General features: G+C 43.4%; 1 protein-coding gene across 6 annotated transcripts in view; it reads right to left on the bottom strand.

The window, feature by feature from the left end:
- The window catches only part of FBXO25 (F-box protein 25), a 76,052-nt gene that overhangs the window by 1,296 nt on the left and 47,016 nt on the right, over positions 1 to 27,740 (bottom strand). For 2 of the 6 annotated variants that reach the window (XM_090033053.1, XM_090033034.1), the window contains exons 8-10: positions 25,496 to 25,678; positions 12,872 to 13,015; positions 5,528 to 5,554 (exon numbers count right to left, since the gene is read on the bottom strand). In XM_090033053.1, the coding sequence (XP_089889179.1) occupies positions 5,528 to 5,554; positions 12,872 to 13,015; positions 25,496 to 25,678 (354 nt within the window). Of the gene's footprint in view, positions 1 to 5,527; positions 5,555 to 11,546; positions 11,732 to 12,871; positions 13,016 to 25,495; positions 25,679 to 27,740 lie in introns of all 6 variants that reach the window. The other 4 variants (XM_090033078.1, XM_090033044.1, XR_016440290.1 and 1 more) reach the window with 3 other exon arrangements.

The raw sequence follows: 27,740 nt of genomic DNA, 5'->3' as shown, positions 1-27,740 counted from the left end.
GCCCCCAACTTTAAAAACAACCAACCAACCATTTTTGTTTAAAAGAAAAGAACTTTTCAAATGCACACTTCAGTCAGGGCATACATTTACTTGAGTTGCAAGTCAGGAATTTTTTGCTGAACAGGTTTTTTCCTTGTGTTGAAAATAGTGACTGTTTATGAAATCAGAGCCAGTTCTGACAAGTCTCTAACTCAAAAAAAAAAAGAAAAGAGGCGCAAAATAGGCAAACTGTCCCATTTCAGCAGTTCTAAACCAGGAAAGTTTAAGTTTGAAAATTATGTTTATTTTTGGAAATTTAGTTTAAAGGGGGGAAAAAGAAAGATTTAAATGACTCATTAACAATAAAATATTTTTATAGGCCCAAACTAATCTTTCTTTTTTTTTTTTAAATAAAAATTTGAGACTGACATTTCATTTCAATTTGGGATGGGACAATTTTGATCTCAAATTTTCACTGAAGGGTGAAATATTTCCTGCCCAGCGATAACTGTAAGCAGTTTAGAAAAACAAAGGTCTTTGGTTATGCATACACAATGGGACTCTGAATCTTGGATTTCAAGATACTGTCGCGCTAAACTTTCTAAAAATAAGTCTTATCAGAAAAAGTTTCTTCTGGAAAACAGAGCAGGAAACGGAGGATTCTTCTACTCTACAAATACAGCAAAGTTGAGTGTCCCTATCACAATATTCAAGCTCTTTTATTCAAATTAGTGTTGGGAAGCCAGGTAATTGACTGGTCAAGTGACCACCTATTACTTAGTCACAGTAAAAAATCTTTCAAATATTCCATGAAGCCAAGAATGCCCATGTGTAGGTGGTAGCCTTTTTAATTCCACGATTTCATCTCTTAGCAAGGGCAGGAAGACTGCATACCTTGCCCCTCAGTCCTGCAGGAGTCAAGAGACGTGTGTGTATGCTTGTTCGCTCATTCACTCCAGATCTCTCCTGCAAGAGAATGTCTCTTGCGAGAGTGAACACCTGTATGCTCAACTCCATGATCAGAAGGGGTCAAAGTAGCTTCCCCTGTGCCTTCCCCAAACTAGGGATCACCGTGGCTGGTCAAAGTTGGGAGTAGGGGCATCTGCAGGCTGGAATACCTGTATGCCTCTCTCGGCAAGATTTCTACTCCTGCAAATTTCCCAGAACCTTGGAAATCTATCACAACCCTGTCCGTGGCTGTACATAAACACTCCTTTTCTCCCTCCCTCTATTAGTTGCTGTGTGCGTTTTTTAAAAAATTTTATTTTGTAACTGTTCAGGCTGACCCTTGGGTTTTAGGATAAAAGCCAAGGAAAACAAATGTTTAGTCCTGGGTATCAATCCCATCTACACATACCTAACACTGATGATTATAAAAATTAATACAATTTATTAGAACTTAAATTTCATAGTTTCACAAGAACAGATAATTAACTTTTTTATAATTAGCATATTATCTAACCTACTGGAGAATCAAGTCTCTCTTTTCACTGTTCTAATAAATTAATCATTAACATATTTGACCTGTATCTGACAATATTTGACTGGTCAGTTGACCAGTAAGAGCAGTGAGGCAGTGGACTAGACTGCCGAAGGAAACGGTGGAATCTCCATCACTGGATGTGTTCAAGAAATGATTGGACAAGCATTGGTCAGGGATGAGATAGGAGCTATGTCTATGCTGTACTATTGGTATTTCCCATACTTCTGGGATTTCCTGATTACCGTGAGGCTGGAATTTTTTTTCCCTTCCTGCTCCTAGATGTGGTGGTGGCAGGGGTGTTTACCTTTTTCAGAAGCATTAAGGGTTGGCTACAGCCAAGACTGGGGATTTTGCCAGTGCTGCTTCTGGGACTTAAACCCAGAGGTCCATGGGTATACGGTCTTTCCACTTTGCTCAGGATCAGATTTATCACTGTGTCTGGGGCCAGGAAGGATTTTTACCCCACAGTCATATTGGTATGAGCTGTGGGGGTTTCTCCCTTTCCCTGCAGCAGGAGGCATGGCCCTCTTCCTAGAGTCCCTCGATCTTTTGTGTACATGTTGACTACCACTGTGGCAGCAGGCCATTGACTGACACTGTCCCCTTGCTATACCTGGGGCAGGTTAGGGTGCTATGTCTTGCGGTTGCGTCAGGGTTTACTGTGTAGTTTTACTAAGAGATTAAGACCAGATCATGGACTTGTATAGCTTGATTTGGATAGGGATGATCCTGCGATTGATAGAGGTTTGGACTAGATGACCTTTGAATGTGCCTTTGAGCCTGACTTTTCTTTGACTCTATGAAATGTGCAAACTTAATTCAAACCAACTGCATTATAATATGAACCCCTTTGGGGACAAGGGAAAAATTACTGGGGCTGCCAAACAATCATTGAGGCAGACTATGGAAGAATATATAGTTTGTCACTTATTTTTCAGATACTATTTGAAATGCTAAGGATTAAAGTGTATTAAATCTTTATGTGGCAAACTCTGGACAAATAGCTGCTTGTGACAGCATAACAAGTACAGAGGTGGCAGAGGTTAGAGCCCCTCTTGTTGCTGATCCCTGTACTAATTCTTAGCTAGTTTTTTTTGTTTACATATTTCCCATATTTTCTAAAAAAATATGCGTAGGGGAATAATGACAAAAAATTGAAAGTAAAAGTTCTCAAATTGTTTGAGTTTTAATTAAAACTGGCCAGGGCGTTTGAGCTGTAATGACACCAAAATCCATTTGTGAGCAGTTTTTAAGACCTCATTCCTCAATACTTTTAGTATTTTCTTACAATTTCACTCTACAATGCTTCACAAAGCAGTACTTCCAGGCAACATGAAGCAGTGGTGCATGGCAGTGTTATATATGTCTTAATACCACTCCTGGATCATAAGGCATGCATGCAGAAAGCACCGCTCAGAGTTCTCTGCAGGCCTAATCATTGTCAATTACAAGATTACACAAGTCTAAAGTAATTCAAAGGCCTGGCAATAGCACTTCATTGGTACTGTGAAATGCAGTTTCATATCTCTACAACATCTATAAACATGATTTCTTTCCCCCAAGATGCTGTATTCAGTAACTTAGGTGCTAGATTAATATCCTAGGTATTTTTTCTCTCTCCAGCACTATCCATTCCCTTAACTCCAAATGTACACAAAACAGGACAGCAGTGCAGTACACTTGTCCATACTGCTTTCAAGCCTGTTTTAAGCAGACAGTATAATTTGCATTCATTTACTGTTGGGTTGCTCTGCCAGTACAGCCACTTATGACAGCAGAAGGACATGAAGACTATCACCAGTTTGTTTCTCACAGGACACTGAAAGGGCAATTATTATTTTTTTTAATATTGGTAAGGTCATTATTTAAATCAGGGATGCAGAGTTGAAAGGCTGCCTTTATAGTAACCCCCTGGAGCTCTCAGTTTCCATTAAAAATAACATCACTGAGACACTACCCTCAACTTACTGATCAAAACACCCCAGACCATTCAAGTTAAATAAGTGTTCTACTATAAAAGTAATTGTGTTTTTTTTTTAGCTGATTGCAGCTAGGACCAGGAAGAAGAGGTTGGAGATGCAATAATCACAAGTCCCTGACTTGGTTCAATAAAGAAATGAGTAAGTTTCTTAAAAGCACTATTTATAAAGCTCAGGAATTGCAGCTTTATGCAAGTATTAAGTGGAACCAGAAGTCCAGTGTTTTGGGGAAAGACTCAGAGGAAGTAAATAAATTTTAAGGGGATAATATAACAACTACAGTTTAATCTTACACTACTGTTATCAATGAAACGGTCTTTCTGATTTCAGAGGGAAAGTACGAGAACTATGCCCAAGTTATTTCACAAAAAGCAAGAACTTAAGCCTGAAACTTTGCTTATCTCCATAAATATTAGGCATGAGAGCATAACGGCATCTGTAACAAAGGACATTTCAAATTCTTTGCACAACAAATAAGATGAAGACAAAGCCTCTGTTTAAGTGTTGCATCTTTTCAAATTTAGTTTCTTTCTGGGTTTAGAAAAGTGTTATGAGATTTTCAGGTGGCGACCTATTTGTGGCCCTTCCCTTGCTTACTGGACAAGAACAGCCTGATAATAATACGGAAACAGGACAAAGAACCATACAAACAAAATAAGCAACAAGTGGAACGGCCGAAGAAGAAGTGATGCTGGAAGCAGAGAAAGCAGCAAAAGGCTCTGAGCAGATAAAAGCTGCTGCACTTCATTCTTTTTGACAAGAGGGCCAGGCTTTGCAGTCTGCAGGAAAGGAGGCATGCAGTGTCAGAAGAGACACTTCTATTGAAAAGCAGATACTTCCGCCCTTCACACTTGTCACCAGAATGTATTTCCCAGCTCTCAGGCTCTGTAATCACTGCCTACCTGATGCAGATATGTGGAAATCTGAGTTAGTTTCTTTCACCTGTACTGTCTTTCTAAATTTACTGCTGGGCACAGCTTGTCACAGGCTGTCTGTTTTTATGCTGCTGTGAAGAACAAAACATCATCCTAAGCTCTGCCCTGCCATTCAGGAAATCAATGCGGAAGAAGAATTTCCAGTAAAATCAGGTTTTGTTTTTTTAAACCCAGAGAGCAACTTCCATGAGGAAGAGCTGCGTTGATCTGAAAAAGCTATTATGTGTTTTTATTGGAGCTGAGGAACAGTGTGTTCACCTTGTAAGTTTTAATAGTTTTACATGTTATTACCCAAGAATTCGAATCACAGCAAGTTTCAGTTCTTCTATTAAATTGTATTTAGCTGGATCTAAATACATATAAATGCAGAGAAAAATATGTACTATATACACGGAGCAGCTAATAACAAACACCATCATCTTCTTTCCTCAATTTCAGTTTACTTGCAAATTAGAAATGACTGTAATAACCAGGGGGCTGCAGTGGCCCAATATGAAATTGTTTCACATTCAAAATATGTTTTTGTATTTTTTTCTCAGGTTAGAAAAAGGGGAATCTGAAATTCCTGTCTGCAAATAACCTGCTAGGAAGATATTTTAAAGTGCCACAGAATTATTTGGATTGGGATAAAAATATCTCTTGGATCCTCATTTCATAAATAGTTATTTAGCCAAGAGACCCACTAACATTTCTGCCAAAAAAGATGCCTGTTATAGCATAATCAGTCTATTTAGAGATGGACTGAATTACTTCTGTAAGGTTAGACTTTATTATGCAGTAGTGACATGGTTCACATTCCAGTGTCCTACAGCAGAAAACCTCTATACTTATCACTAAACCCACAAAACCTACATGCTCATTCTAAACTCAAATTCCAAATCCTATCTGGCAACAAAATGTGTTGTTATGGAAGCAATTTTGGTGCTCAAGTCACATTTACTGGCAGCTGCACCCACCTTACATCAGGATCCCCAAGTTTAAACAGTATCAGCAAGGAAAATTGCAAATGAATGGTAACTGAAGTTGAAAATGCCAAATATCTAATAGTATCAACAATTGCAACTTCCTAGTTGTTTGGAACAAACCAAGAAAAATTACAAAATATTACAAAATAGGCATAAATGAAAGAAGGGATGAAATGCACAAAATACCTTGAGTAACAAAGCAAGGTGGTAGTCCTTTGAGATCATGAAGGAAGAAGCAGGAGGGAATGCAGTAAAGTAAGAGAGGAAATATTAAGATATTTTGGAATGGGTATCATTTAAAACAATAATCTTAATACATGACTATCCGCCACAAGAATATTCTGCACTAGATCATTTTAATCTATTGGAAAACAAAACCCACATAACCCATCACTGCAACTCTGACAAGAGTAAATATGCACATCACCTACACGGAATTGCTAAACCACTGCACAGTGTTTTAGTAACCTACCTGCAGGTGAAGAAATTACCTTTAAAGAAGGTTGAATGGAATATTTATACCCATTTTAAAGCAACTGACATGTATGACCCAATTTGTAACTGAAGAAATATAGAATTACTCACAATAGTGACACCATATAATGATGTAGAAGAGTTACGATACAAACAAAAAGCACTTATAAAATACCTCACTTTGTAGTGCATTTTGCCAGTTTTAATCCATGAATTCTGCATTTTGTCTATATTAAAAATGATTGTTTGCCCCTAAAAAAGAAATCCCCTCTATCAAAATTAAATGAGTATATACTAGACCCTTTCCTTCTTCTTAATATTAAGAGTCTTAGACGTTCTGTGACATCACTACATTTCCAATGAAGTAGTTAGTAATGACTTCACTCCTATATGCAAGTTTTCTATGATGATTTGTTTTAAAGAAATGATCATAAGACAAGAAGCCTGGATACTGCTGTTTGGAAGCCTGAAAACCTTATTACAAACAACACTGATTACAAAAAAATTCTGAAAATAGTCTGTTCACTGCACATACTTGAGAGCACTGTGCTTATAACCAGGTTCACCATCTCCCTGTGTTGCCAGGCAGCCTCCTCTGTGTGCAAGCCTTTCATAGGAATATGTGCTATTCATTCCTGAATTATGCAATCTACTCTGCAATATCATAGGTAACCAGACCATATACACTTTTTTAAGAGATCCGGTTTAAAAGCAGTTTAGGTTTGGCTGTTTGTTTCCACGACTGTTGAAAAGTGATTCTAGAACTTCATTCCTCTGATCGTTAGGCAACAGCTTCTAATTTCCAGGCTAAGTTTATTTATGGCCTGTTTATACCCATTTGTTTTTGTTACAATGTCGTCCCTTTAGCTATGTTTCCCTTTTTTAAAATTAAGATGCAAGGGGCAGCAGATGCTTCAAAGCAGAGCTTTATCATTTTAAAGATAAGGGAACACAAATTTAGAAAGTGTACAGAAGAGTGTAAAAGATGAAGCTTTGTGTGGGAACAAATCTGTGTTAGTTACAGGAAACACATTTGACCACTGCTATACATAGTTTATATAATACTGGTCTTCAACACAAATACTAAAGCCAACCTAACAAATGGTTTGGCAAGAGTGTATTTACTACACTTTATCTATATAAACCGGCACAGCTCTTTTCCTAACTACAACAGCTATTTCCTGGCACCACAAACTTCACAGCAGGGTTGTCAGGAACATGCAGTAGTGTAACTAAAGTAGGGTGAGTGGGGCACCAGTCTTGGGCACTGACCAGAAGGGGGGGGCATAACTGTCCCCCTCTTCTCAGGAGTCTTTGCTATGGAAGAATCAGCTCTTCCCTACCCACTGCCTGACCTTAGGAGCCAGGCAGGGCAGCACCCCAACAAAGCAGTGTACCTGGAAGATGGGGGAAGGGGAAGGTTGTGAGTGCCCCTGACCAAGGAGCCTTTCCCCGTCCTGAACCCAATATGCATGCATGGGAGAGGGAGTCAACAGGCCACCAGGGTCAGCTCCCAGGGAGCCCAGCCACTGGGCTACTGCTTGCACACAGCAATGTTGCTCCAGCAGCAGCAGGGGCCACATTCATTCCCTCTCACTCCCCCAAGGCTACAATGGTCAGCATACCCTCACATCCCCTCCCCCCCGTGAATGCTCAATGAGCTCATTACGGCCCTAGGAGCAGGTTTTGCTTCCCTTTGTTTTCTCATATTTCTTTAAAAGGCTTGTGAGAGGGTCTGGACTGACCCGACTGAAAAATGGAGCTATTTATTCACAGGACAGACAGCAGCTGCAGAGCTAATTTACTTGTACTACCTTGCTAATGTGCCAGGAGAAACTACTTTCCAGAGCCGGGGAGAGCAATTTAGCCAAGTGAGCACTGTCAGCTTTGCCAACAAAGGTGCTAGGTATAGTATAAATCAGGGGTAGGCAACCCCAAGAACATGAGCCAGAATGTGGCAAGTGAAGGCATTTTGCTTGGCAGTCACATCTCAGGGAAGGGGCAGGGCTGTGCTGCCATAACAGAGATTGGGACTCTTGCAGCTGTCCACCCCTGGCATGCCAACATTTTATAAGGTAGATTGTGGGTGTTTTTGGCATTCTGCCTAAAAACGCTGCTGACCCCTGGCATAAATCATTTCATTTAGAGATGGACTGAATTATTTCTGCAAGGTCAAACCATAGCTTATTATTTCTGCAAGGTCAAACCTTAGCTTATATGTCAGTTTATATGTTAGTGCCATGGATCACACTCCAATGTCCTATCTAATCGCTAATCCCACAAACCCTCCATGCTTATTCCATATTCTGTTAGAATCCTACCTGGTGTCAAAACTAGTTGTCATGGAAATAATTCTGATGTTAAAGATAACTAGGTAAGTACAGCCATACTACCCTGGTAGAGCTCTCAGATTAACAGGGTCAGAGATATTCAGTACTAAAAGGATGATCAAACGAGCGATGTTCAGTGCATTAACACACAACAATGCTTCAACAGTGTATAGCTGTCTGTTCTATTCATTACCTTTTGGAGAAGGTAAATTAGAGACTTTTATTTGTTAGCAATCCCTCAGCATCTTCCACAAAATGAGGTGTTAGCCAAAGAACACCATCCATGTATCAGGTTGGAAAAATAATTTAGAAGTTGAATAAACAGAAGGCAATCAGCTTTACAGAACCTTCCCATCAGGTACAAAAACACCATCTCCAAAGCTAACAGCTTGGTGGAGATCAGTAACTAGAAGAAGAGCAGTTGACTGGAGCAGAGTTTTAGAAAAACAAGTGATGTTGGCGGAGTGAGAAAAGTTTTTCAAAGAACTGACCCTCTCTGCAGCAACCACCTTTCCTTTCCTTGATCACTTTTGTTTTCATAGTTAAGAGAGTTACTGAGGATGTGAATGATCAGGCCCCTGTATACCAAAATAAGTCATGCTGCAAAAAGCTCAACTTCATTTTACTTTTATAGTAGGGGAGAAGACTCCTCAGCTTCAGTTGTGGCTGACCTTCTGGTTTGAATACTGTAATTCTCCATCTCCAAATACAAACCGATAAATGTTATAACATTTTAAAAATATGATTTTTTAAAAATAAAATATTTTAATTTTATATTGGTTCCGAGCACGGTGCTCTTTCTCTGCGCCAATTATTTTTGGACAGGGCTGCATTTAAGGTTTTCATTCTTATTTGTCAAAACTCTCAATGAAATGGTCCAAAATGACCTAAACAACCTCCTTATTTTCATGATCATCATGACCCAGGATACCCGTATCCCACTAAAACAATGGATCTACGGAACTAGCAAACTCAGAGAAATGTGCATATTTTTGGGGGGGCAGGAGGGTGCCAACTAGCCCATTAGTTTTAAATTGTTCTCTTACGAACTCAGGGTACATACAAACTACAGCACTGAAAAACAAGTGCTTTTCTTAAATCTTAAATTAACCATCTTAAAAAATGGAACACACAGAAGGAAACAATCCTACTACAGACTAATCTAAAGTACTACATTCAAATCTTACACTAGATTTCTTTACCTTTCCAGATTCAAAACTCACTTTGGTGAGAACCTTTTTCTTTATCACCGAATTTCTGTTACGCTCACTATGCTACTTGAACTCTTAGTTTGAAAACCACTCCACAGGACCAATCTACATAGAAAAGAATGATCATCTTTCTATTACCAGCCAATCTGAATGCTTCTAAAAGGAAAATGTATTAAACCATTAAAAATATATATATAAAAAAGGAATCTGCTAAAAATCTTTTAGCACGCAACAATTAAGTTAAAAGTGCTAGATTCTTTGGACTAAAGCAAATTGGGTCACTACCAGTTTTAACTACCCTATACTTTGAAGCACAATTACTGAAAGCATTTGAAAGGAGAAAACATATTGTAAATACCATCAGATTATCCATTTACACAGAATACTCTAATATAAACAATTTTTACAGTTCCTTAAGAAAACTAGAATGTAAAAGATGAAATACATAAATGCCTAGTCAAATCACAGACTGCTTTTTACAGATAGAAAGCTGTATTCCAGTTACCAGAAAGTACGTTACAGAACAGACTTCTGCTGCACTGGACAGCTTTTATACTTATTCAATCTTGATATCAAGTGTGAGAGCTGCAGAAGTGCATCAACTAGTTATCTAGACTTTTAAAAATATGAGCAGAAGTCTTTATCAGCTATCTTTTCTTGCTAAGTATAACCATCTGCAGATGCACCCATGATAACCAAGGTATTCAAATTCAGAATGACATGGTTCATAAAGGTCCTTTGCATGCCCACTACTTTTTCTCCTTAGATGACCCATGGGCTAGGGACAGACATTCAAAAAGCCTGAGCCTAAATTGATTCAATCTTTGCAGGATAGCTTAACCTGCAGAGATGAAACCAATTTGCAAGTGGATAGATGTTCTCTTTTAATTCCAGAAATTCAGGCACATGTCAACAGTGGCTCAGGCCAGAAACCCGGGGGTGCTAAAGCAGACCTCCCTTCCCTTCCACAGGGAAGCTGAGCTGGGGAAGGGTGGTGGGGGAAGGGCATGGCCAGGTCCCAGCAGGCCTGAATAGGACTGAGGAGGGGTTTAAACCCCCACTTTGGGCTGCATGGCGCGGAGGGTGGGGGCTTCAGGGTTGGAGGGTGGGGGAAGAGGGAGCATGGCCATAACCCCGTGGCAGAGGAGGAGGAGAAAGAGGGGAAAGCTCTGGCCACCACAGCAACTCCCTGACAGCTGGGATCAATCATGGCACACACCTCTGCTTCCCGGCCTTGGAGGAGGACTTTTCCCCCTCCTCCCCCGCAGCCACAGGACTCTACGGTGCTGGAGGGGGACTCTTCCACCCCCCACTCCTCCTGCCCCCTCCCGCCACAGGGTGGTGCTGCCTAGCCTGGCTGCCTGACTGGGTGGTGCTGCTTTGCCTGGCCCAGCCTGCGTGCGTGAAGTAGCTGTTACTGAGCCACAGCTGCTGGGGATGGCAGCTCTGCTCAGCCCTGGCCAAGGCAGCTAGATGGCTGGACTGAGCTGCAGGGGCAGGACCCTCCCCAGTGGCTGCAGCTCAGTGACAGGGAAGTCCCAGCAGGGCCAAGGGTGTGGCCAGATGCCATCCTGGCACATCCCCATTAAAGCAGAGGAGGAAGGGAGGAAGTTAATTCCTCCTTCAGTCCCTTCTGCCCCTGGGGACCACAGCCAGAGTCTGCCAGCCCAGCCACCCCTTGCCTGCAAACAGGCAGACCTTGGCTGCAGTGGCAGGGGGGCGGGGAAGGAGGGAAGAATTAACCCCCTCCCTGCCCACTGTGATTTAACAGATCCATGCTGGGGTGTGTCTGGCCATGTCCCTGCCCCTGCTTGGGTTAGAGAGCAGAAGGGTGGGGCCAGCTCTGCTCTCTGGAGCAGAGGGCAAAGCCCACCTCGCGGCTGCAGAGCATCCTGGGATGCTGGAAAACTCTGGTTTAACTAAAACCAGGAAGGGGTCTGGGACAGAAGTTGCATAAGCCAATTTGACCCCAATCAGTTACGTCTGATACTACATTCAATCAAGTTTCAGCCACTTTAGGCATTTTGAAACTGGTTTATGTGCACTGAACCTTTGTTCCATTACAGATTTAAACCAGTTTCTGATCACTTAAAACCAGTTTATGTGTAACTTCTGTCTCTAGTCATAAAGACATGCCAGGAAGAATCATCTTTGGGAAAGAATGGGGATAAAGAACAGATAAGTTCTTACAGTTTTGCTTTCAAGTAACTGTCCTTAGAATGTGAGAGAGTGATGGAAAGAATCTCTCTTAATGTATAGATGCAAAGCGATCTCTAGGGAGAAGATTTTTCATGTTTTTTAAGCCATTCTTTTCTCCTTATTTTCCACTTGATAGCATGTCTACTCAGGTCTTCAGGTTGTCAATTGAAGGCTGTCTGAAAAAGTGGCATCATAATCCATTTTGCCACCAAAATATTAAATCAAAATGGAATTACTCTGACTTCAAATGAGAGTAAAACAGACTATACAAGAGAAACAAAAATCAACTGTAAGGCACAATATTCCTACTTGTAAACAGCAAGACTATGGAAAAAGAAAGAGCATTTCTAACAGCATTCTTCAGTGAAACAAAACTAGTTAGTAGTTCTCATAATATATTACAGTGGTGCTCAACCTCTGGCCCTGTGAGCTAGATAAGTGGTATGGAGACCCAAGCCATGGGCTGAATCCCAAACACAGGGTAAGTCTGCAGGTCTTATCCAGCACAAGGTCAGCACATGAGATTGGTCTGCAGGTGCTATCTGGTATGCTGGTATGATCCCGCAGGCCAGATTCAGCTACAGTGCAACCCTGTACATCAACCTGACCACTCAACAATGTATGGAGGTCCCCACGTGTTAAGAAATTTGGTGGCGAGGGAGGGATGGCAGCAATTCATGATGCTGCCACTCCTCTGCTGCAAAATTTCTGGACCAGGGTGAATCCGTGGGCTGAATCGTACAGGTCCACAGACTAGATGCAGCCCATAAGATGGAAGTTAGCTCTAATAATATACTGTACTCAACATGCTGAGGTTGAATACCACTAATATATTACATCAATGATGAGGAAATATTGTAAAAGGTCTTACTATTGATTAATATTTTATTGGCTGCGATGTCAGTTATGTGAAATTAGACTTTTCCTCCTTCCACTTCACAATTTTGGTGCACTACATTTCTGTCTAAAAAAAAAAGCTGGAATGTAAAGAATTACAACCCCTCCTTTGCTTCAAGATTCTTAAAAAATTGTAAAAGCATGGAATACTGATTTTAGTACAGATTTAAACTATTAAATATAGCACAGAATTAAACTTTACATTCTAATTATATTTGGAATTCCCCTGAAAAAAAGTTTTGTAAAAATGCCCATATAATTAGTTCTATTTAATGCTCAATTACTTTCCACTTGAGACGGTACATACTTATATGACATCGTAACATTTATCCTTTCAAACGTGCTTTTCACCAGCCAAATGTGAAAAGTACTTTCCCATTTTAAATTATACATTTCTTATACAATTATACAATTCTTACCTTCCAAAACAGAATACTACAATGCCGACAGAAATGCAAAGTGTCTCCATATTGCTCCTTTATGGGATAACATTTCTGAAGCGCAAAATACATCAGCTTCCAGTCAACGTGACCTTTTTCTGATGGAATCAAATGCCTACAGAACTGGACATAAAAATTAATATTTTCTTTACAACGGTTGCAGATGATAGTCAAATCAATAAAAGCTTCAAGTGTAAAAGAACAGTTCAGCTGAATTTTAATAATTGTGCCTCTCTGGGACTAATATTCTGACTTGTTTACAGAGCTTTATGGAGTGTCAACCTGAAACTATGAAGTTCCATTTTAAGGTCCAGCCATACAAGACGATTTATCCCAAATTCTAGTCCACAACCCTCGAAATACATGAACATTTCACAAAGCAACCAAATTAATTAGAAAAAGCAAAGAAAATAACAGACTATAGACTTGTTAAAATATATATAATTTATTTAACTCCACTTCCATAAAGGAATAAAGAGTTAGTCACCTAGGTGCTGAACAGATCCATGCTGGGGTTTTTTTAGGCCCCTTGCCCTCAGACTGAAATCCAAAACCCTGACTTAGGAAACTTTGCAGTGCATGGGGAGAGTCAGGCACCTCAAAAGGGCCATTCAAAACACCTGTGTGGTGAATGGTTAATTTCTTACCGCTAAGCCATAGGAAACACTAAATACAAGGGTATGCTGAATTCCTGCTCCACTCTAGAGTTTATCACCTAAGCCAGGTCTGTGGGGAAGCACCTCTGCCCACTCAGGTTTCAGAGCCTGAGTTCCTCTTCTTAGATTGTGTGCTTACAATTTTTTAAAAAGACATCAGCAGGGGTTATGGGCTTTCTTTTCAAAAGGGACCAGAGGAAAGGAAGGTCTACTAGGATGAGGAGGCCCATTGTTATATAATTGCCTAATGGTTTGAGAACTGATACAACGAGGAACAGGATGATCTCATGGTTAGGACATTTTCTCAGAAGGGTGAGTTGGAAGTTCCAGGCCCTGGCTCCAGGATTATTTCCATGGCATGCTTTTAATCCAACAACTGTTTAATGTAAAATGCATAAACAGAGTAGGGACCAGAAACTAGAATTTCACTTTCCCAACTGACTGTCCTAACCACTAAGTTACAGTCATGCTCCTTCTTGCTGGAACTTGCTTGAAGTGCCCAAAGATTGGAAGAAAGCCAATGTGGTGCCTACCTTCAAGTAAAGGAGGAAAGTAGGTCTGGGGAGCTACATGCCCATCAGCCTGACTTCTATCCCAGGGAAGATCTTGGAAAAAAATATCGAAGAGACCATTCTTGACAAACTGGCTGATGGCAACATCCTGAGAGATTGCCAGCACAGGTTTGTTGCGGGTAGGTTTTGCCTGACCAATCTCATTTCCTTCTATGACCAGGTGACATATCACTTGGGCAAGGAAGAGGAGATTGACATCATACATCCTGATTTTAAAAAAGCTTTTGATCTGGTATCCCATGATCATCTCATAGAAAAACCGGCCAACTACGGCCTTGGCTACATCACAATCTACTGGCTAGGGAACTGGCTCCGAGGTCAGACCCAGAGAGTGGTAGCCAATGGAAGTCAATCATTGTCATTCGCCATGACCAGTGGGGTCCCCCCCCAAGGTTCTGCCTTTGGGCCTATACTCTTCAGCATCTTCATTAATGATGTAGACATTGGTGTCAGAAGTGAACTGACTAAGTTCGCCGATGACACCAAACTTTGGGGTAAAGTGTCCTCACCTGAGGACAGGATGGTGATCCAGGCTGATCTTGACAGGCTCAGAAAATGAGTGGATGAAAACCTGATGGTGTTCAATGCCAAAAAATGCAAGGTACTCCACCTTGGGAAGAAAAATCCACAGCATGCTTATAGGCTCGGCTGTGCTACGCTTGCTAGCACCATGGCTGAAAGAGACTTGGGGGTCAAGATTGACCACAAGATGAATATGAACCATCAATGTGATGTTGCAGCTGGCAAGGCGAGCAAAACACTGGCTTGCATCCATAGATGCTTCTCTAGCAAATCCCAGGATGTCATCCTCCCGCTGTACTCGGCCTTGGTGAGGCCGCAGCTGGAGTACTGCATCCAATTCTGGGCTCCATAATTCAAAAAGGATGTGGAGAAACTTAAGAGAGTTCAGATGAGAGCCACGAGCATGATCAGAGGGCAAGAGAACAGGCCTTATGATGAGAGGCTGAGAGACATGGGACTCTTCAGCCTGGAAAAGTGCAGGCTCAGGGGGGACCTGGTGGCTACCTACAAGTGTATGAGGGGTGTACATCAGGATTTGGGTGAACACCAGACTGTCCCAAGGGATGACAAGGTCAAACAGTCACAAACTCCTCCAATACCGTTTCAAGCTGGACATAAGGAAGAACTTCTTTACTGTCCAAGCCCCCAAGGCCTGGAACAGACTGCCACCAGAAGTGGTGCAAGCACCTACTCTGGACTCATTAAGGAGACATTTGGATGTTTATCTTGCTGGGATCCTATGACCCCTGCTGACTTCCTGCCCCTGGGGCAGGGGGCTGGACTCGGTGATCTTCCAAAGTCCCTTCCAGCCCTAATGTCTATGAAATCTATGAAATCCTCCATGACTGCATTCCTTTCTGCACAGTGAAAAAGTTCCAGTAAGATGAGTAGGACAAGCCTCCCGCTGTCACCTAGCTAATATTATGGTTATTAGTGAACAATTTAGGGAGATGGGAGATGAGGGTTTGAATTCCCTTAGGCCAGGAGGGCGCAGAGCCTGCCTCTCCACTCCTTGGGCAAGTGCTTAAACTACTAGGTTCTTTTATAAGAGCCATTACATCCTCCTCCTGCTGCAACCCTTCCTCCAAATGTGTTTGTAAGCACAAAAGTCCATTTAGGATCTAGCCTAAAGTCAATACTATGTCTAAATAACAAAAGAAATATTTTAAAGTATTTTACAGAAACACTTATTCACTGGGTGTATCTACATGTGCACTTAATGTGAAGCGATAAACTCCAGAGCACTCTGAGCTGGAGTACACTGCTTTCTGGCCACAGCATTTATATGTGTGCCTGGGACAGTAACACTTTAAGCCGGGGTGGAACAAACCCAGGCTGGCAGCAGACTCGGGGGTGGGGGGGCAGTCCCAGGCTCCAGGTGGCAGCATTGGTCAGCAGAGGGGCTGGCTGGAGAACAAAAGTGCCAAATGTATGGAGCCATGTGGCTTAACCTGCTGCCTGAGCTGACCAGGTACAATTTCTGCATCACCATCTACACATGCATTTCAGCGCTGTAAAGTACTCCACTGTAAGATAGTACTGTCTTCAACACTACTATCTTACAGTGGAGTTAATTTACTGCGACCTAAAAATAGTGCATGTGTAGACTACGATGCACCCACTGAGTATTTTTCTTTATTTCTATATAAAAGTGAAAGATGTATGCATTTCAATTCATGGCTTATATAACTAAAAGTATAGGCAAAGACTTCATAATAATTATGGTTAGAAACTTCAAATAATTCTTTTTCTTTAAAGTAAAAGAACATACTCCACTCTTCTTTGTACATATCTTTTTGGAAGTGTGGTTCATCTAATCACATGAACTGATATGCCTAAATGGAAAAGACTCAGACTTGTTATTGTACAATGAGAATCCTACACTACCTTTCCATTCAGACATGTCGATCCACTTTGAATGTTGAATAAGCAAAATTGCAGAAGTCGCTCTTAGTATGGAACAAGTGTTCTGTGAGGAATTCAGGTTGAAGAACTACTGCATTTTAAATGTAGACACTGTCTAATTTTCCAGTGAACAGTATAAAGATATTGCAAGTCAAATGATTCTGTTCCTACTAGTAAACTGAGAAGACCATAAAAAACTAGGAAGAGCTATATCTTATAGCTGTTTGTAAAAGTGGCTCAATTCTAAATTGAGGAAACTTACAATTTGATAGCTGAAAAATACTTTTATTAACCAAGTGAAAAGCTACTTGAAAACTTCATGAGTTTAAAAAGACCTCTTAGCATTTTTCAATAGTGTTTTTAGAGTTCCTACATTCAGCAAATTGTTCTAAATTGCTTTAGTGATCTTCATTTTTTCTATTATCTTCTAATAACTTCTTCCTTCAATCTCTTCAGAATTTTTCCTCTTGTCCCTTCTCCAAGGCCAGCTCACCTTACACATTTTTAAGGTGACAAGTAAAGCCAACACAGATGTCAAGAACAAGTTATGTCAAACCAACCTAATTTCCTTCTATGACAGCATAATAAGCTTTGTGGATAGCAACAAAACAAAATGTGTGATGTAGTTTGATTTTAATAAGACTTCTGATACTGCATCAAGGGCTGCCATCTTAAGCAAAACTGAAAAATGTAACCAAAGAAAACCTATTGTAGGGAAGATCTGAAACTGGTTGCAAAACTACTCAATGCGCAGTTATTGGCTCACTGTCAAGCTGAAAAGATGCATAAAGGAGGGTCTACAGGAAGTCTGTTATGAGTCTGGTATCTTTCAGTATTTTAATTGTTTGCATAATGAAATAGAGTGCACTCAAGAAATTTGCAGGATATCAAGCTGGAAAGGGGTGCAGGTTCTCGGGAAGACAGGATCAGAAATGAAAATGGTCTCGGCAAATTGGAGAAATGGTCCAAAATGAAAACCATAAAATTCACAAAGGACAGATGCAAGGGTCTACACTTTGATAAGAATAATCAACTGCACACATACAAAAATTGGCTGGTAAAAAACTCTGCAGAAAAGTATCTGGAGAGGGCAGGAAAGGAATATAATGAATCACAAACTGAACATGAGCCAACGATATCACACAGTTTCTAAAAAAGCCAACACCATACTGGGATGTTACGATGATATTGATACCGACAATCCTTATCACATCTTTATTTGGGTCTCCTATTTCTTTTTCCTAAACAGCACTGCCTTGACTATTGCTGGGTGCGCATCTACACATGAAATTAAACTAAAGCAATAAACTCTAGAGCTGTTCAAGCTGGGGTAAACTGCTCTTGGGCACAGTGTCTACACATGCACCCATGACAGCAATTTGAGCCAGGGTGGAGCAGGCCTGGGTTGGTAGAAGGCCTAGGGGTTCAGCCCTGGGCTCCAGGGGTGGTGTCAGGTGGCTGGGGCATGAGGGTACTGACCCTGTGGAGCCATGTGGCTAGGCAGCTGGCAGGAGTCTGGCCCCCAACAGTCATAGTCTACACATGCATTTCAGGGCAGTTAATTACTCTTCCGTAAGATAGTACTTACAGTGGAGTTAATTTGTTTCCTGTCCCATAATACTGGTGCACGTGTAGACGGTGACACTTTACTACAGAGCTAATTAATCTACTTGACAATAAAGCACATGTGTACCTAGTAGCCTCTTAACAAACAGCCATAACATACTTTTGTCTTCCTCTAAAGTTCAAATTCTGCACCCTACATGATCTGTGTTCCTATAGCCTCTCTCTAGGGCCAGCACCACACAACAGACTGTACTTTATGCAGTACTTCAGCTAGCCATCCATCAGTTATCAGTATCAGCCCAGTACTTAGGATGGGAGGTGGCAAAGAGACTCCAGATGCTGCCTATGTTTTTGGGCTGTGTGTGGCCCAACTGGCCACACACACCTCAGTTTGGTTCATGTTAACTTCTGGACTTCTACATCTGATTGACTCATGGGTCTGCACCCCCTTTCTAGCTTAATTAGTTTCTTTAGGAAATAGTCTCTCGGCAGACCGTGGTCACCAAAATAGTATTCAAACTGCTGATCTATTTCTCCTCTTCAGGATAGGCATATTTTTATTCTCTCCATTTTCAGCCATGCCTTCAAACTACTGCAAACCATAAACTGTCTTGTTCAGCTCTGACCCTTTCCTCTGGGGCTCAAAACCACATCCCCTCCAGGGCCCATAACTACTGAGGCAGGTTCTTCACAGATGACTAACTTTTCCTCATCTGAATCAAACAGGTTCATATTTCCAATTCACTTGGCTATAAGTTCGGTTAGCGTCACAATCCCTTTTCTTGGTGTATTATTTTTCGCTCTTTCTAGATCTCACACCTCTACAGACAGGTTCTTTCTACATGCTCTCCCTACCTATATCTGAAAAGCACGGGGATCTCTTTCATCCTTTGTCAGGTCAATGACTGTCTTACAGCGCACCAGTGCTGCTTCCTGAGCCTTCTGGATCTGCTGCTAGATCACTACCTGTATCTGCAAAGCCTTATTAACTACAAAAGTATGAATAAGTAACTTAAAAGATCTTTTTAGGCCACAGCTTACCGTTCCATGTATTAGTTCTGCTGGTATACTAGAAAGTGCAGGACCTCCTCCATCTTACCTGGCCTTTGTCCCACAGTCAGGTCCATGCCACAACTTAGCCCTCTGGTCTCATCTCTTAAAAGTGATCCCTTTTCTATGGAGTTCCACAAACCCTAACTATCAAACAGAATAAAAACTAACAGAATACAGTCTCTCAGTCTTGAAGAGTCTGTTCTGTGGCTTAAATATCAAAAGAAACAAAGTGTCCCTTCTTGTCATAGCCTCATGACCTTCCTCAGTTTCCTTCTCCCTGGATTTCTTACAGAAAAACATGAATCTCAACCCTCATCCTCACAGCACAAAAGCCCCACACTTTCCTTCCCCTTTGGATGCCTCAAACCAGGCACGTCTGGAGTTGTGTGGGGTGATCCTGAGTGTAAGCCTCCCTGGCTTTCTATCTCTTCTTTTCTGACTCCCACCTGTCTAAATGCCTCTTGCTTTTGTTTATTTTGCTTTCTGATTTTTTTCTTGTATTTTCACAGTATTTTTCTTCTTTTTTTCTATTCTCTGTCCCCTCCCTCTTCCAGTTTCTCTGTCTGTGAGTTGCATTTGTCTACTTTGCAGCTTCTGTTTCTCTTTCTTTTTTTGCTTGTCTGCCACAGGGAGTTATCTTTTTTCTTTTGAGGGGTGCTCTTAATTCCACCCTTTTCTCCATTTCATTCTTTTATTTTTTCCTAATCCCTATAACCTCTCCCCCACCCCCATGCCCCGCCGCTCCTCCTCCTCCATTCCTCCTTTCTCCCCTCTGGGCACTCACACCCCTCCCTTTTTGCTTTTTATGGACGCATTACCAGATACTTATCTCTGTAGTTTATACATACTATTTTTTTTTTTTTGATTTTTTTAGTTTTAGCTTTTGTGATTAACCCTGTCCTAGCAAGAATGGCCACTCCAACCCCCAAGAGCTGGCGGGGGGGGGAAGCATCTCAAAACCTCCCCCTTAACCATGGCTTGAGAGTTCATATACCTCCCTATGTCGGGGTCGAGGTCGAAGTCTGCGCAGGTGCCCTAGCTGATCTCCTGGGATGATGTAATGTATGTTACACAGGTCATGTTAACATGGTCCCAATGTTTACCTGAGCACTCCTACCCTGGTCAACAGGGTGTGTGCGGAAGGCCTGGACATTGTAAGCATACACTATCTTGTCACACCCCTAGACACCCAGGTGGTGAGAGTGGTGATTTCCAATGCCCCTACACCTGTCTGATCCGGAGCTGGCTAAGGGACTCAAGCCCTTGGGGTTCCTATGAGTTCCTTTTGCCAACTGATGATTGGAAGCAAGGACCCAAAGCTGAAGCATATCCTGTCCTTTTGGAGGCAGGTCTTCATGCTTGTAAGGGAAGGCACCCGGTCTTTGCCTCGCTCCTTGAACCTCACGCTTGATGGGTGGAGGTTTGTGATTTATTTTTTCTTGGGGGAGACCATGTGTTTCCACTGTGGTAGCTCTTCCCATCTAGCAGCCCAGTGTCCACAGGAGAAAGCAGCACATCCCAGTGAGGCCGGGATCTCTTCCCCACCTCCTTTCACCCCTGTTTCATGTGACGGGGCTGGGGTCTCCAGCATGACAGCACCATCCAGTGGAGGGGCTGGGAGTACTACTCAGCACTCTCCCCTGCCCATCTCACCTATGGTGCCCACCCCCCTGGTGCAGAGGCCCCACCAGGTGGAAGGGCTGATGCTTCCACTTGCCCCTGCCCACCCTGGCTGAGGCGACTGGGGCAGCCACTGACTGTGGCACCAGGGCCCTGTTAGGTGATGTGACTTGGGCCTCCTCCCAGCCGCCCTCCACCACAGCTTTGTCTGAAGTGGCTGGCCCTAGGGGGAGTGGGCCAGGAACGGTTTGGCCCATCCGCCACAAAGAATAACAAGGAGAGGAAGATGAAGGAGGCTGCTAAAGATATCCCATTCCCTCCACATCCCTCCTTGGCCAATGCTGGGGAGACCTCTGCTGGAGAGCCTGACCCTGCTCCAGCTGTCCTGCCAGTAACCACACTGCACGACTTGGCAGCAGGGGAGGCAATGGCGGGAGTCACCAACCCCTCACCTGTCTCACAGCTTCCAGAGTCAGGTGGCAGTAAAGATGAAACAGAATTCCTCTCTTCTGAAGGCCTGATCCGGGGGTGGCAGAGGGGTGTGTTGACCTCTTGGCCACGTTTCAGCCTACCAGATTGGATGGGGAAGCTAGTGAGACGGAGATCCAGTTGAGTGTCACAAGGAACTTTGAGAGCAGGATGACCACTTTGCCCCCAAGAAAGTGGGGATCACTCTCCTGGAGTTGGTCCTCAACCTGGATGATGAGAAGAGGCTCCTGTGTCTGGACACTGAAGACATAGACACTGCATTTGCAGGTGAGCTCCCATGTGGGGTGCAGCCTCGCCACTCTTCTGTCAGTAATGTCCAGCCCACATTGGCAGATCCCCCCCTGGGTTGCCCCCGACTATAGGGGGTCTCCTGACCTTTCTGAAGCAGACCAAAGGACAGAAGAATATAGCAGGGCACATCACCCAGTAGTGCACAGACCCTAAGCTTTTTGTCAAGGCTTCCAGAGCTGCGGCCAAACTTCTGCAGCAAGATCTAGGCACCCGGCAGATGGCTTACAATCTGGAGAAGCTCACACAATGGGTGAGGGCCTGGGGGGGGGTCCCTGGAGTAGAGCAGGGCATGATAGGTCTTCCCAGACCTGTCTCTGCTGTCTTGTTCTGCTCTTGGATGCTTGCTCTTCCTCTGCCATACCCACACCCATGGTAACCATGGCCATTGGCACTTCTAATATCAACAGGTGCTGAGATCCAGTTAAACAGGAGGGCATCGTGGAGCTCCTGCACCAGAAGCAGCTGGCCATCGACTTCCTCCAGGAGAGACGTTCCAATGGGATCAACTAGGTGGCCTGGCCCGCTGCCTGGTGAGGCCACTTGTTCTTGAGCCATGACACCAAACTCAGTGCCGGGATTGCGACCCTCTTAGTACCACAGCTGCAGCTTGACACAGTGGTAGTGTGGGTGGTCATCTCCAGCCACCTACTGACTATGTCACCCTCGCACGATGCCATCTGCTACTCGTCAATGCCTATGCACCCACTGAAAGCCAGGAGAAGGTTGCTTTTTCTGAGACCTTGGCTGCCCTCCTGCGTGATGCTAGTGAGGACGATGACCTGCTCCTCATAGGAGAGCTGGTGACCCACCTCTGTACTGTCATAGCCTCTGTCGCTGGGCCCGAACAGAGCTACTGTGTGCTGGGCAGGACCATCCAAGACAACCTGTTCCTGCCGCGTGACCTACTCACAGCTAGTGAACTCTGCGCCCTGTTCCCTATACACAGGGGCATCTGTCATGGGTGGTCTGTCGGGCATGCTCTACGCCCTGGCCATTGAGTTGCTGCTGCATGCGCTGTGGTGCCGCCTGAGTGGTATGGCCCTGCAAACAGCCATAGGCCTGTCCGCTGGTCATCCAATCTGGCTGTTGGCATATGTGGATGATGTGAGCATCTTCCTCAACACCCAGGAAGATGTGTGGGCCCTGACAGGCTGCCAGTGAGCCTATGAGCATGCCTCCTTGGCCCACATCAACTGGGCCAAGAATGATACCCTGCTGCTTGGCGCATAGACCAGTGTGATTTCCCCCCCACCCCCGGATCTGCGGAGGGGTCTCACCCAGCACTGCAAGGGCCTCAAGGTCTTGGCCGTGTTCCTGGGGCCACTGACCTTCATGGTGCATAGTTGAAATGGCTTTGAGTGAGTGGAGGCCCCCTGCAATGGTGGTGCTGGCACAGCCTCTCCTACCATGGATGTGTCATTGCCAACAACCTGGTGGTGGTGGCCCTGTGGCACTGGTGCACCATATTCGACCCACCACAGGACCTATTTGAGAGACTCTAGCACCTCCTGGTAGATTTTTTTCTGAGATGGGCACTACTGGCTCCTATGAACCATCCTTCACCTACCTGTTGCCAAGGGGGGCCAGAGCCTGGTCGACCTGGCGAGCAAGGTGCCTGCCTTCTGTCTGCAAACCCATCAGCGACTCCTCTACAGCAAGGAGTGCCTACCCTGACAACAACTGGTGTGCCGGTTCCTGCAAAGGGCAGGGGCCCTTGGCTTTGATTGGGAGCTCTTCCAGCTGTACCTCATGCTTCTGAACTGGGTGGTGCTTTCGACCTTCTACCGCAGCATGGTATGAGCCTGGCAGGCCACCTTCTGCCTCCAGCCCTGGGCCCAGTTGCCTGCAGTTCCCGCAGCTGCTGAGGGAGCCGTTGGTACACAACCCAGCCCTGCAGCACCTTGTGCCAAGCCTGGCCTCCGCCAGCCTCATAGCCGTCCTCATCCAGGTGTGTGTCCTCTGCCTGGGCCATCTCCTTGACCCTGCTTGGTCAGCCTGGCTCTCACCAAATGCCCTGACCGCCCAGCTGGGCATGTACTCCGTCCACAGCGTGGGCCATCTCCTGTGTGACATTCAGGCTGCCCTCCTGCTGGAAGGAGCAGTCATCCTGGATGACCATCTCTGGGTGCGCCAGGTCCCCCTCCTTGTGGATGCCCCGAGCGAGGCCTTCCCCTGCTGCAGGTTGCCCCGTCTGTGGCTGGCAAGCTGACTGGCAGGCCTGGCACCCTGCTGACACTCACCATGCCTCCCAACAGTGACATGGGTTGCCCCTTTGCTTCTCTGCTATGTAGAAGCCTGTATGCCTGGGTGATTCACATCCGCTATGCCCAGGTGCTGGTGGGCTGCCCCGATACACCACGGTGATGGCACCCGGGGTTGCCAGATTCCACACTGGCCCACTTGGCTTGGTGCACATTGTATAATATAATGACTGGTGGCCTGCAGTGGTGGTTGCTGCATGGCATCCTAGCCACTGGCACATTTGCCTCCCACTTTGACCCAGCCACCTCGGCATCCTGCCCCTTCTGTCCAGGAGGTGTTGAGAACCTTTCACGCCTTCCTCAACTGTCCCTGCCTGCAGCTGCTCTGTCACCCTTGAGCCACTGCTGCGGGCACTGGGCAGGAGTCTATCAGAGAACACCTACGTGTGCTCCTACTCATACCGGGCAGCTCAGCCGGGCACCGTCTGCCTGGCCAACTTTCTGCTGGGTCAGGCCAAGATGCCTGTCTTCAAGAGCCAGTGCCACCAGCTTGCTGGGACTGGCTCAGAGAATGCCCTGCAGCTTTTCAGCCTCCTGGTGTGGGCGTGCCTCTTGCTGGAGTTTGAGCACACTGTGCTCTGGCAGATGGTGCCTATCTTTGGGGCACACTGGGCCCTTAAGGGGGCGCTGTGCCACATGGAGGGCAGCCATCTTCAATACGTACTCTAATGTCATGACTAGTCTGGGTGACTGGGCAGGCTTGGTAGCAGACTGCGACTCCAAACTTGTGTTGCGCCCTATGCCCTCATCAGGCTGCTTTTTTCTTTGTGTGAGAAGTTGAAGATTTTGTTACATGAACTATTGGATAGTGCAGGGTAGGAATCATTTGTTTACAGAGGTCTGTAGAGGGCTTTGGCTGTTTATAGAGGGCTTTAGCTTTGGCTGGGTGTCCTGACCACATAATGGCATGTTAGGTACGACGTGTAATATTGCAAAGGTGTCTGTCATGGTGTGAGGTTATGAATGTAATGGCATAATAGCATGGTGCTTTTGGTTTGATGGTGATTTGTTTGTCTTTGGTTTGTATATTGGACCTGGACCCCAGAGGGGCCAACTTTTTGTACCCCGAACCCCTGAATAAAGTAGCTAAAAAGTCCAAGTCCTTCCTTCCTTCCTGTTATTCTCTTTTAATTAATATGGCAAAAGAATACTTTGATACTTCTTTTAAATGTCCTTGCAAAAGTCTAATACTATGAGCAGAAAGACTCCAAAACATATCTGGAAACAACTTTCTTGCAAACAACCCCAAATCATAATACTCTAGTCAGAGGGATTTTTCTCATGTCTTACTGTTCAGACTTTTAGAATGTATGCACAATCTTACTTAATTAAAAATGTACTATATACTGAAACTTTAATGATATACTCTGCCACAGTTACATGGGAATGACTGGAAATTTGAAATAAAAGGTTAGTTTAGGTACCCTCATGAACACTACAAGAAAACCTCCAACTAGAGCCCTTCAAATAAATTTACAGGAGGTGCTAAACAGAATTCTTAGGATAATCAGGTCTGAAAAACCAGCCTGTATCCTTATCAAACATTACCATGATTCAACATTAAAAAAGGCAGAATTTAATAAGGAAAATATTCCCACTTAGTCATCTTGTATACAATATGACAGATATAAGACATTATGCTTAAACACAAACTATTGCATTTATTACCTGTTTTTCTGCAAAATGGTACTGGCAAAGTTTTTTCCATAACTGTCTGTCTTCACTGAGCATGTATAGTGTTGGAGTCACTTGACCTAAAGTAATAATGTCCCAGCCATCTGAGAACCTGTATAGGATGTTATTCAGCATATGCAGAGGGAGGTCACTAAGCGTAAGACCATTGTTGACTTGCTGAAAATAAAAGTTATTAGCATCAGACACTAATAGGGTTTTCAATTTTAGGTATAAAAACTGATAAAAAGGTCTCAAAATAATTTTTTGTAGCTCTGCTTTTAAGAATTGATTATTTTTGGTGCTCATTTATCATTCTGCCATTTTACTTGCTTTTCAGCATTTATTGGTTAAGTCTTCAAGTCTCTTGTTAAATAAATAATAAACAAACTCTAGAAACAAAGTCGCTGAACATTGTGGTCTGGCAACTGTTAGGTTTTCTAATGTCAAATTAATGTATTTTTTTTTAAACTGAAAAATTGTCCTATTGAACAAAAACACTAGCAATTAAAAGCAAGATAAATTTCAGCGTTTAAATAAACCGCAAAACATACAGCCTGAAAATTGTCTTAAAGGTACGAAAGCCAATTTACAAACAAACAGGTAAATAAAAAAACCTCAAAAACCAAAAACTTAACTCTATCTCTTTATTAAAAAAGTCAATTGGAGCTTTACTAAGATTGGTAGGATTATCAAAACAGTACGAGAAACTTTTATTAAAAAAACCCCCAATGAAGCTGATGATAATTATGCAACTAAATACAATAAAAAGAAGACATGAAAGTCAAAGAGAACCCCTGAACAATAAGGCTACAAAGGTCACAGAGGAAAGAAAGGAGACTGGGTTGAGAGGCACTTTAAAGACTAACTAAATCAGAGACGTATAAATTTCTGTAAGTCCAGGATCACTTCACCAGATACTGTGAAGGGACATGCACAAAGGAGCACAGGAAAGAAAGCAGAATCAAATCCCTCCTTCCACTGTGACATGTGAAATAGCAATTCCATTACTTAGTTCGCAGACTTATAGCAGTTAGAAGATTATAGAGCAGGCTATCCCAGAAATATGCATCACTGATCCTCTTCCATGGGTTCTCAGTAGAGCATAGATAGTTGGACACTGGAGGGGTATATTCTTTTGCTTGCCGTGTAAAAATGGAAGCAAGAATTGTGTTACCATTTCCTTCACTTAAGCCTACTCCAAGGCTCTTATTGTGTCTTTTCTTAGCAGGTGGCTAAGCACCACAGATCTATATTTAATACTAGCACTATCATCAGAATTAATCCGTGCAGGTGGGGTGAAAGTGTCCCTACCTAGTGGGGCTGCTCAGATATGAAGGGTTGTATCTGTACAAGGCTTACTTTTTTTTTCTCTCTAAAGATACTGCAGCAGCTACACTCTCTGGGAACTCCATGAGTTGCTGGACTGCAATTTTATACTATAATTTAGTGCACTATGCTCACTGACCTCACTTACAGACCAGATTTTCTATAGTGATATACTGTGTATACTTTTTGGAGCAAACATATATGGACATCTGTGAACATGACAGTAACCATAATCTTGAATTTCTGGTCATAAATAGGGGTCTACTTAAAAATCAGTTTCATGGATTTTGTGGAAACCATGAAACCTGGGGACAGTCTGCAAAAATCAACAAAAAACAGCTTAATAAAAATAAGAGCAATGGGAGCCAGAGGACCTTGTTGCCACTGAGGCCCAGTCTCACAGTCCACCCAGGAGGAAAAGCTGCTTGCTGGCAGGGTAGCATAGATGGCTACAGACTTGTCATCTTTTCCTTCCCCCCCAGCCTCTTTGCCAATTAGTGCTAAGGGGCCACAGTGCCACACAAAGGCAGCCAGCAGTTGAGATGGCGGCTTCCCCTCATTCCTTCCTTCCCAGGGCCTCTATGCCAATCAGCACTGAGGGGCAGGGCTGCTGGAGCACACCTGCAAAATGTCTGAGGAATTTACTCTTTATGCCACTATGAACCTATGAAATTGGTAAGTCTATCCATAATTTAGGTAGACCCCTAGTCAGAAGTGAAGCAAAAGCAATTCAGTTACAAGTTACTGACTGAAAATAAATTATAAGCAAAATAAATATTATCTATCCAGGCAAGTTTGGGATGATATAATTGGAGATAAGTCCTGCTTTAAGCAGGGGGTTGGACTAGATGACCTTCTGAGGTTCCTTCCAACCCTCATGTTCTATGATTCTCAAACTGCTGTTTTGGCTTGT

This window comes from Crocodylus siamensis, chromosome 1, assembly GCF_052110815.1.
Source record: "Crocodylus siamensis isolate JL-2025a chromosome 1, ASM5211081v1, whole genome shotgun sequence".
Taxonomy (NCBI): domain Eukaryota; kingdom Metazoa; phylum Chordata; order Crocodylia; family Crocodylidae; genus Crocodylus; species Crocodylus siamensis.
The sequence above is the reverse complement of the archived record's forward strand: the minus strand, read 5'-3'. Positions and strand labels throughout refer to the sequence as shown.